Source organism: Lycium ferocissimum, chromosome 10 (assembly GCF_029784015.1).
Source record: "Lycium ferocissimum isolate CSIRO_LF1 chromosome 10, AGI_CSIRO_Lferr_CH_V1, whole genome shotgun sequence".
In the NCBI taxonomy this organism is placed as follows: Eukaryota; Viridiplantae; Streptophyta; class Magnoliopsida; order Solanales; family Solanaceae; genus Lycium; species Lycium ferocissimum.
This window is the reverse complement of record NC_081351.1, coordinates 33708972-33721132: the sequence shown is the minus strand read 5'-3', so window position 1 is coordinate 33721132 and position 12161 is coordinate 33708972. Positions and strand designations below refer to the sequence as shown.

Below are 12161 nucleotides of genomic sequence, written 5' to 3'. Positions count from 1 at the left end.
TTAATTTATTTTAAAGTGATTTACAACAGGCAATAACAGGATTGGGGGTGGTCTTTAATTTTTCTGTAAAATGGCGCTCGTTTCGCCGAAGCATATTTGCATGGACGTATTTGTAAAATCGCCGGGGGAAATTCTTTCTTGCGATTTTTTTTTTTTACCGGAAATTTGGGCTCAAACCCACAACCCCGGGGGATATTAGGCGAAGGGTAAAACTTAAATAGCACTCATGGCAAAAAATTAAAGACCACCCCAAATGAAGGACAATCCGCAAAAAAAAAAAGATCTCCAACTTAGCCTAATACTAGCTCGTTTAAGATTTACTTAAATTTGGGTTTATTGCTTGAGATTTACATTTTTTATTTATGTATATACTTTTCTTGTATCATATATCTTATAAATTTGTGGTGTGTTTGAAACGATAATGATCCAACTCCAGGGGAATTCACTTTTCACGTTGATCCTAAGTGGATACCCACAAAATCCTCCTCAAATGTAGCACAGAGTGTATCACCGCTCAGGATCATGGAATGGTTTAAAATTGGAGTTGGGCACGCGCACGACTACTAAAACTACACAACTCCAGTACAATAAGAGTTGTTTTTAACAAGGAGAAGGTTTACTATACTTTCTTTTCTTTTTTTTCGCATTAACAACTGGTTAACAAGAATAGTCCTAAATAGCAATGGTGATATACAATGCTTAACATGGGTGGATCGGACCAAGAGTTGGCATATTTACCTCAATTTACCTTCAGATACTTGTGATACATATAGCTTATGCGGTGCATTGAGTCATGTGACATAGATAACAATTCCCTTTGTGGATGTTTGGATAAGTTTGCGGCTAAATATCCACAACAACGGGAAAATGATCGTCGGAAGGGTGTGTTTAAGACACCTCTCGATTAACAAGGAACATGCATTTCTAAAATATTTCGAATCAAGTTGCGGATACTAAGTACTCTCGGTGATGATAGGACCATGACACTCAGTTAAGGGGGCAGTGTGCCAGGCAAGATGCTCGGGCCCTTTCGCACACTTATTCAAGTCTAGACATAAGCAATGGAGACAAAGTCAGCTTGTTTTGTTTCTTTGGGAGTTGATTGATATCGAAAATCGTTTTGGAAGGGGCCATGACATTTATATCGTGATGGATTCTTCGGAGCTAGGTACGAACTAATGTTCAAAAATTTCCAATGATGAATTTTAAACTTAGTTTTTCAACGTTTGAGATCGTATTCTCGCAAAAATTAGCGTCTTATCTCGATTTGCGGTGGCTGATAAAAAGCATTGGTTTGTAGTAACTGAGACAGGTTTGAATAGAAAGAAGGCACAGATACTCACGGTGAGTTTCTCATTGTTGATGGCAATGATTCTGCTAGGCCTGATTCTGTTGTTTTACATATGGAAAAGGCAAAATCAACTAAAACTCGAAGAAGATTTTGAGTTGCCAGTGTTCCAATTGTTGACAATGACAAGAGTCACAAATAACTTTTCAATCTATAGCAAGATCGGAGAGAGTGGATTTGGACATGTTTACAAAGTATAAATTGTAAATTTGAGATGTTGCTCACATCATTCAAAATCCCGCCGCACCTGTGTCGATCTGACATGATTACGGTGTTGGTGTTTGAGCTGCATTAAATTTGGTCACCTTAACTTGGGTGCTTTTGACTAAACAAGCCAAGAAGTATAAGATTGATTGGGTATACCGTTTTAATTTTGGATTATGTCATATGTGGATACCGGGAAGAGGACAGGAAATTGTCGTAAAGAGGTTCTCAAGATTTCCATGCATGACTTGATGAATTCAAGAACGAAGTTATCTATATTTCCAAGCTTCAAAGATCGAAATTTTTGTGAGGCTTATGGGTTGTTGCATGCACAGGGGAAGAAAAGATGTTGATCAATGAATACATGCCTAACAAAAGCCTGAATTCGCACATATTTGGTTTGGATTTCTTACCTACCACACAAGCTAAAATTAGTAATATTGCTTTGTCCTATAAGCCAAAACATGCACATTTATGCCCAAGGCAAAAGCACCTTCACGGAAACAACTAATCATAAAGCTTATTTTGTAGACCAAACAAATAACAAATTACTTGATTGGCCAAAGCGTTTCCACATTATAAACGGCATTGCTTGTGGCCTATTGTATCTCCATCAAGATTCTTGACTATGAATTATCCATGAGACCTTAAAGCAAGCAATGTGTTGCTAGATATAGAAACGAATCCAAAATTATCAGACTTTGGCATGGCCAGAAGTGTTGCTAGAAATGAGATGGGAGCAAAAATGCGCCATGTGGTTGGGACGTAGTAAGAATCTCTAATATCATACAAAGTACTCTTTATATGGCATCTCACTTCCTTTATTCTCTTGGCGTTGTTTTTGTTGGCACAAGGGCTATATGTGCCCAGAATATGTACTAGATGGGATTTTCTCGGTAAAATCAGATGTGTTTAGCTTTGGCATCTTGGTGTTAGATTGTGAGTTGCAAGCGAAATAGAGGATTTGTCCATCAAGATGACAACCTTAACCTTCTTGGTCATGTAAACACTGTATAATATGTATTGCACACATAACTCATTTTTTTTTTCTCAAGAACAAATGGAATTTGTCATGATCTATATGATCTAAACTTAAACAGGCATGGAAGCTTTACAAAGATGATAGGCCCATGGAACTAATTGATGAGTAGCTAGCTGATTCTTACGATATTTCTCAAGCTTTAAGATCAATCCAAGTGGGTTTATTATGTGTGCAACGACGTCTAGATGATAGACCAAGCATGTCTTCTGTGGTTCTGATGTTGGAATAATGAGATCCTATAGCCAAAAGCGAAAGAACCAGGGTTTTCACAGAACGAAACGCATTTGATGAAGCAAAATCAGGATTGCAAAGAGCCAGTTCAAAAAATGAAGTCACAATGACATCGTTAGATCCTCAGTAGAGTTTGAAAGATGACTATTTTGACTGGTGTGCACATGAATAGGAAAAATATATTGGAACTTTGATTCCTGAGAAGTACAGTAGTTTTTGAAATAAAACATCAACATGAATTTTTCTACTTGTAGATGTTATCTACTTATGGATGAAATGTAATTTAGATATGTTTCTTATATCTCGAAAATTACTGCAAACAAATGCCAGGTCTTTAATTGGAGAAGGGTAAACGGGCGGACACATTATCCATTTTTATTAAGCACCCAAATGCATGACCTAGTGGTCATTGAATCAGATAGAAAATCATAAAGTCTCAAGTTCAAATTCTAGCGAAGGTAAAAATACTAGGTGATTTCTTCGCCTATATCCAACCCTTGGATAACTGACTTATTCGGTGCCTGTGCTGGTTGGAAGAAGCAGTACCACGTGACTTTAGTTAAGGTGCATAAAAACTGGGGGCATTTAATTATTAGTCACTCTTTAGTTTTTAATTTTAGTATAGGTGACTCAAGTTTTAATTATTAGAGAGGTGATAATTTTCTATTAGTGATTAAGGGGTTTTGAAAGTTGCCCAAAAGTTTTTATTTTGACACTTTTAACCCTCAACTTTATTTTTAACACTTGCACTCAAGTTTTATTTTTAACACTTTGACCCACCCTCGCCGTACCCCGCCCCCGACCCCATGCCCCCACCCCCCCCTCGCCCCCGCCCCCACCCCACCCCGCCCAAATTTTTTTTTATTTTTTTTTTATTTTTTTCACCCCTTTCCTCCTCCCAACCCCCCACCCCCCCCCCCCCCCCAGTAAAAATTAATTTTTTTTCTAATTTTCTTTATTTGTTTTTTCACCCCCCTCCTCCTCCCTCGCCACCCTCCCCCCCCCCCCCCCCCCCCCCCCCCCCCACGCCAACCAATTTTTTTTTTATTTTCTTTATTTTTGTTTCACCCCCTCCTCCTCCCAACCGCCTAACCCCCCCCCACCCCCCACCCAAAAAAAAAATAATTAATTTTTTTAATTTTCTTTATTTATTTTTTCACCCCCTCCTCCCTCCTCCTCGCAACCCCTCCCCCACCCCCCACCCCCTCATCCCCCACCCCCACCCCCACCCTAATTTTTTTTTTTTTGATTTTATATATTTATTTTTTCACCCCCCCTCCTCCTCCTCCTCGCAACTCTCTCCCCCACCCCCCAAAAAAAAATTTAAATTTTTTTAATTTTTTCTTACCGGTCTCCTCCTACTTCCCCCCCCCCCCCCCCCCAAAACTATTAAAAAAAATTGATATTTTTTTTCACCCCCCTCCTCCTACCACCCCTCACTACCCCTCCAAAATTGTTTTTTTTTAAAAAGTTTTGAAAAGTATTTTTTTTTTTTGCACCACCCCTTCACCACTCAAAAAGAATATTGAAAATAAGTTTTGATTTTTTTTTTTGGGTTTAGGAAAAGTTTGGATAAAATTGTGTTGTTGTTGTAGTGTGTTTGTAGTGAAATAGATGATTTTTCGTTGTTGTCTTGGTATGGTTCGGGGTTTAGGAAAAGATATCCAATAGATGTTTTTTTCCGTTCTTGTCGGTATTAAATCTGTTATGTTTATAGAAGATATCCAACAGATTTATAGTTGTTGCAACAAGTTCTACACTTGTGGCAACAAGTAGATAATCATACAACAACTACAAATCTGTTGGATATAAAGCTTGATTATTTGGTTACATTTTGAAGAAAATATCCAACAGATTTGTAGTTGTTGTCCAAGCCAAAATGCTCCATAGTTGTTAATTACCTTTGTGTTGTAATAATGTTATTTGTTGGAACTTTATGACATTTTAATGTTATTCTTTTTTAGAATGTTAATTTTGTTCTTGGTGCTTGTGAACTTGGTTTATATGATATGTTAATCGTGTTCAAATCACAAATGTGTGTGTTGTTAATAAATTCTTTGACAGTTTTCGGCAAGAATTAATCTGTTACTGCAACAACTCAGTAACTTGTTGGGTTTTATCCAACAAGTAACGGGACTTGTTGTAACAACTAGTAACTTGTGTTTTATTCAACTTGCTAAAAGATTTCAATAAGCAATCTGTTGCAACAAGTAATGACAGCCTTGTTGCGTTAATTAAGTTACATGTTGGGGTTTTTCCAACAAGTGGAGTGACTTGTTGCGTAAAGTTGGTAACTTGTTGTGTTTTATCCAACAAGAGTAAGGACTTGTTCAACAACTACGTCTTTTCCGCAATGGATACTACACTTGTTAACAGATACTACACTTGTTGCAACAGATATTACAGTTGTTGCAACGGATACTACTTGATTCACCCATATTTAGTGATCAACAAAGGGAATCAATGACATTTAGTGATAAACAAAGAAAATCAATGATAAGTAGTGATCAATATATAATACTTAATCAATTTGATGGTAATTTGAGTGAATATGCACTAAATCCAATGATCATTACGGTGAATTGATGTGAACTACTTGATTCACCCATATTTAGTGATAAGCAAATGAAATCAACGATATTTAGTGATCAATATATAATACTTAATCAATTTGATAGTATTTTGAGTCAGGAAAGATGATCTACTAAGTTAGTATGCACTAAATCGAGTGATTATTATAGTGAATTGATGTGAACTATTTGATTCACTCATATTTAGTGATAAATAAATGAAATCAATGATATTTAGTAATCAATATATAATACTTAATCAATTTGATAGTATTTTGAGTCAGGAAAGATGATCTACTAAGTCAGTATGCACTAAAACGAGTGATTATTAGAGTGAATTGATGTGAACTACTTGATTCACCCATATTTAGTGTTAAACAAATGAAATCAACGATATTTAGTGATGAATATATATATATATACACACTAACATCCTTAATGGATTAGATGGGCAATTCTAAGTGTATTCTTAGAATAGATATTACGATTCTTTGCTGCAACATATACCACAGTTGTTACAAAGGATACTACAGTTGTTCCAATAGATACTACACTTCTTTGACAATGCATACTACACTTGTTAATGATACTACTTGGTTCACCCATATTTAGTGATCAATAAAGGGAATCAGCCATATTTAGTGATAAATAATAGAAATCAACCATATTTAGTGATAAACAATGGAGATCAACCATATTTATTGATCAATATATATACTTAAGCAATGTGATAGTGTTTTGGGTCAGGATAGATGATCAACTAAGTCCAGTACGCGATAAACGGAGTGATCATGGGAGTGAATTGATGGGAACTACTTGATTCACCCATATTTAGTGATAAACAATGGAAATCAACCATATTGATTGATCAATATATATACTTAAGCAATTTGATGGTGTTTCGGTCGGGATAGATGATCAACTAAGTCCAATACGCACTAAACGGAGTGATCATGGGAGTGAATTGATGGGAACTACTTGATTCACCCATATTTGGTGATAAACAATGGAAATCAACCATATTTATTGATCAATATATATACTTAAGCAATTCGATGGTGTTTTGGGTCAGGATAGATTATCAACTAAGTCCAATACGCATTAAACGGAGTGATCATGGGAGTGAATTGATATGAACTACTTGATTCACCCATATTTAGTGATAAACAATGAAAATCAACCATATTTATTGATCAATATATATACTTAAGTAATTTGATGGTGTTTTGGGTCAGGATAGATGATCAACTAAGTCCAATACGCACTAAATGGAGTAATCATTGGAGTGAATTGGTGTGAACTACTTGATTCACCCATATTTAGTGATAAACAGTGGAAATCAACCATATTTAGTGATCAATATATATATATATATATATATCTACTAAAATCATTAGTAATTTGTTGCAACTTCTTCCACAACTGTATGATCTATTGCAACAGATTAGTAACTTGTTTAAACAAATCAGTTATTTGTTGGAACAGATTAGTAACTTGTTGAAGCAGATTAGTAATTTGTTTGCAACTGCTTCCACAATTGTACTATGTTGCAACAAATTAATAACTTGTTTAAACAGATTAGTTACTTGTTGCGAACGGATTAGTAACTTGTTGAAACAGTTAGTAATTTGTTGCAACTTCTTCAACAATTGTATGATCTGTTGCAATCATTTAGGCAATTTGTCTAAACAGTATTAGTAACTTGTTTAAGCAGTATTAGCAATATCGTGAATATGTTGCAATAATGGAGGAGTTGTTGCAACATATAAGATACCTAACTGCGCAACATATGAGTAAGTTGTTGCAACATATGAGATACCTACGCAACATATGAGTAAGTTGTTGCAACATATGAGATACTAACACTTGAATAATTCAAACAAGGTGATTAATCTGTTGCAACAATTAGTCAACTTGCTTAAACAATTGATCCATGTCGTTGAACAGTTAGTAACTTGTTGCAACTTCTTCAACAAGTGTATGATCTGTTGCAACAATTAACTCATCTCATGCGACATATTTTTTAATTTTTACAATAATTTAAGCAATTTTTTTGATTTTTTTCCAACAAGGTGAGTAATTTGTTGTAACAACTAAGCAACTAAGCAACCAAACAATTCTACTATATGCATCTATTGCAATAATTAGTAAGCAAAATAAATAAGTTCATAAACAGAAATTGTTCAACAGCCACCTTGGCTCCAAATACCACAACTAATCAAAATAAATAAGTTCATAAACATCATTCACAAATAACATAAAGGACAAAATATTTATAATTATTTATGAAAAACTACTATTATACTTATACATATAAATAATTATAAAATTTATGTATATAATTTATTGGTTTGGTTCGGGTTATTTATTCGGTTACTTTTTAATAGAACCATAACCAAACTAAAATATTATCGGTTTTTAAAATTTAAAACCAAACCAAACCAAATGTACTGTTTTTCTTATTTGGTTTAGTTAAATTTTCGGTTTGGTTTTGGTTTTAACCAAAACCGTGAACAACCCTAGTTGCAACAACTAAAAATCTGTTGGATATTTTCTACAAACAAAACCAAATAACTGAAGCTATGTCCAACAGATTTGTAGTTGTTGCAACAGATTGTCTACTTGTTGCAATAAGTGTAGAACTTGTTGCAACAACTACAAATCTGTTGGATATCTTCTACAAACAGAACCAAATAACTGAAGCTATGTCCAACAGATTTGTAGTTGTTGCAACAGATTGTCTACTTGTTGCAACAAGTGTAGAGCTTGTTCCAACAACTACAAATGCATTGGATATCTTCTACAAGCGATAAAATAAATAAGCTCAAGCTATGTCCAGTTAGTAGTTGTTGCAACAGATTGTCTACTTGTTACAACAAGTGTAGAACTTGTTGCAACAACTAAAAATATTGGATATTTTCTACAAACAGGAACCAAATAGCTGAAGCTATGTCCAACATTTTGTAGTTGTTGCAACAGATTGTCTACTTGTTGCCACAAGTGTAGAAGCTTGTTGCAACAACTACAAATCGATTGGATATCTTCTATAGACAAGAAACGAGATAAATACAAGGACAAGAACAAAAAAAATCATATGTTGGATATCTTTTCCTAAACCCCGAACCATACCGGACAACAACGGAAAAACCTTCTATTTCACTACAAACACACGACAACAAGCTGATTTTATCCAAATTTTTCCTAAACCCAAAAAAAAAAAAAAAAAAAAAATTCAAAACTTTCTTTCAAGATTTTTTTTTGGAGTGGGGTGGGGGGGGGATTTATTTTTTAAGAAATAAAAAAACAAAATTAATTTTTCGGATGGGTGGGGAAGTAAGAAACCAAAAAAAAAAAAAAAATTCAAAACTTCTTTTCAAGAAAAATCATTTATTTTTAGGGAGGAGGGGGAGAGTGGTGCAAAAAAAATAATTTTTTTGAAAAACTTCCTTTTTTGGAAGGGTTGGGGGTGCCAAAAAACAAAAAGAAAAACTTTTCAAAAAATTTTTTTGGGGCGGGGGGACGGGGGGGGGGGGGGGGGGGGGGGGGGGGGGGGGTTGGCAGGAGGAGAAAGGGGGTGAAAAATAAATAAAGAAAATAAAAAAAAAATTAAAAATTTGGTGGGCGAGGGGTGGGGGCTGGTAAAAAAAAAATCAATTTTTTTTTTTAATTTTTTTTTTGAGGGGGGGAGGGTGAAAAAATAAATAAAGAAAATCAAAATTAAAAAAAAAAAAAATTGGGGGGTGGGGGGTGGGGGCGGGGGGAGGAGGGAGTGGGGTGAAAAAGCAAATAAAAAAATTAGAATTTTTTTAAAAAAAAAAAATTCGGGGCGAAGGGGCGGGGCGGGCGGGGGGGCTGTGAAAAAAGCAAATAAAAAAAATTAAAACTTTAAAAAAAATTTGGTGGGGGCGGGGGGAGGGGTGGGAGGAGGAGGGGAGCTAGTGAAAAAGCAAATAAAAAATATCAAAACTTTAAAAAAAAAAAAAATTGGGGGGGTGGGGTGTGGGGTGGGCGAGGGGTGGGGGAGGGAGGGGGACTGGTGACAAAGCAAATAAAAAATATAAAAACTTTTTTAAAAAAAAATTGGGGGGTGGGGTGTGGGGGTCGGGGGAGGGTGGGAGGATGAGAAGGGGGCTAGTGGGTTTTTTGGATTAACTTGGGATCTTTTTGTATTTTATAAAAGATTAAGAAGTTTTAAAAAATACACTTTGAACCTCAATTGTCTTTCCCAAATTTAAATGGGTTTTGAGATGAAATGGTCCCCACAAGTCACCTATACTAATTTCATAACTAAAAGTCACCTTTAGTTAATTCTTCCTAAAAACTGGCAGATTAGATATAATACATATACAAACATACATACCCAGATTAAATTAGTTGTATCCCCGGCCGACTGTTATAAAGGTTTATTGGGGTATCAAAATTACCCTTCACCAATCTAAACTCGTGCTTCGTGCTACGACCCAGCTAGTGAAGTTGTAATCGAGACACTAGTTGAAAACTATCTCCATAATTCACCAGTCCAAGATTAATTATGTTATCTCAGAGTAGCCATATTCCCTTTTCCCTTTAACCAGCGAGATTTATTTTTCTCTTTTTTTTTAAAAAAAAAAGGTGTTTATGAAATTTACTATACAAATGGGTATATTAACAAGGGAAAATTAGTCAAATCATATTTTCTTAACATTACTGATAATGAGATAGAATTGTTACAAAGAAATCAAAATAAGGAAAGCGAATGTAATACCGTATACCACAACTAACTTAGTGTTATGAAGCAAATTATTGTGGCTGGTTTCAAATTTATCCCAAATGTAACAACATATTTTGGAGCGCCGTGTAATTTTTTTCATGCAAAATATTAAAATTCAGGTGAAATTTGCTTTTTAGTTAACTTGACCAATATTGAATGACTTTTATGTGACAAAAAATAGAAAAATAATTGGGTGGTAAACTTTAAAATTGAATGTTTTTTAAGTGAAAAAATTAGAAAAAGTGTTGTGATAAATTTAAAATTGAATGACCTTTTATATCATAAAAATAAAATATTTTTGTATAATTAACTCAAAGTTAGAGGACCATCTATGAGATTTTACTCAAAAATATCTTAACGAATTATGGTCTCCATATAATAAAATTGGTTTAAAAGTTTGATAAAAAAAAATATGTGAAAAAAAAAAAAACGTAAAAATACTACGGAGTAATGAAAGGGGAAAAAACAGAGAGCAAGGGAAACGAGTTTAGAGAAAAACAGGGGAATGGGAGTGGGTGGGTGAGCTGATGTGGTGGGTCCCGTATAATAAACCCAAATAAATAACTCCCTCACACAACTAACAATAGTTGTGCCTCACCCAGGCGAATAATACTTTTCACACATTGTGATACATACATTCTTGAATAAAGTGTACGTGTCAATTTTCGACAAGTTTGGTGTGGAAAACTTTGGGACAAAAATTCAAATCAAATAACTAGACACTTCTGTCACTTTTGTTTGTATCCTCCTCAAAAGTCAGGTCATTTTGGAATGGACATAGCCTCCTGATACAAATATATTAGGCAGAAAATGACATCATATTAACATAAAGATTTCTGAAATTTCCATCTTGTTTCCTTCCGAAATGGTCCATTTGTTTTACTAATCAAATGTTAGAAATAGCAGTCACCACTAGTACAGTGCCGTGGTCAGAGGCTGCTTTTTTTTTTTCATCCAGAGGCTGCTTTTTTTAAAAATAATGAAAACTCCATCCTTATTTCTTAAGAGCCTGTGAATATTCAAACTCGTAAGTTCCACACTGCAAACAGCATATACGTGGAATTTGGCAGGGCGGATGTACCAAGAGCCCAGGGTGTTCACCCGAACATCTTGGATAAAAAATTACAGTATATATTTAGGGTAAATTTTATGTGTTTATGTATATATATTAACTTTTGAACACCCTAAACATATATTACAGTGTATATTTAGGTTCAATTATTTTTCCGAATATCCTGAGTGAAAATCCTGAATCCGTCACTGAAATTTGGGTCTCAAAGTCTCCATCATAGTCAGTACATATGTGATCAAATGCTTACACATCACCAAGGCATCAATAATGGAAGCTAGTTTCTTCCTACTTCTTCTGTTGTCTTTCTACTCTACTATACACAAGATTTCTACTACAACGGATGTAATCACTACCAATCACTCCATCAGAGATGGTGAAACTGTTGTTTCATCTGGTGGAATATTTGAAATGGGATTTTTCAGCCCCAGTGGTTCCTCAAGGCGATATATTGGGATATGGTACAAGCAAATTCTTCCGGTACAGACAGTTGTATGGGTTGCCAACAGAGAAAAACCACTCATGAGTACATCTTCAGTTGCTTTGAAGGTCACCAAGCCGGGAATACTTGCCCTTCTCAATGACAAGAATGAAACTATATGGTCCACTAACACCTCAAGATCAGTCCAAAATCCAATTGCAGTGCTTTTAGATTCTGGTAATCTTGTTGTAAAAGATGCAAATGATGACAACCCAGAAAATTTCCTCTGGCAGAGCTTCCATTTTCCAACTGATACGCACTTGCCTGATATGAAGCTTGGCAAGAATTTTAAAACTGGCCATGAGATTTACCTTTCAGCATGGAAGACCTATAATGATCCAGCTCAAGGCGAATTCACTCGTAACATTGATCCTACTGGATATCCACAGGTCCTCACCAAGCGTGGCACAAGAGTATCAGTCCGTGCAGGACCATGGAATGGCTTTCGATGGAGGGCATACCTAAA

The 12161-nt window shown here is 35.2% G+C and overlaps 1 protein-coding gene across 1 annotated transcript in view; it reads left to right on the top strand.

Annotated features, from left to right (window-relative positions):
* Positions 1-11484: 11484 nt before the first annotated feature.
* The window catches only part of LOC132034824 (G-type lectin S-receptor-like serine/threonine-protein kinase At4g27290), a 934-nt gene continuing 257 nt past the window's right edge, over positions 11485-12161 (top strand). The window contains exon 1 of the mRNA XM_059425176.1: positions 11485-12108. Coding sequence (XP_059281159.1) covers positions 11485-12108 — 624 coding nt within the window. The remainder of the gene's footprint in view (positions 12109-12161) is intronic.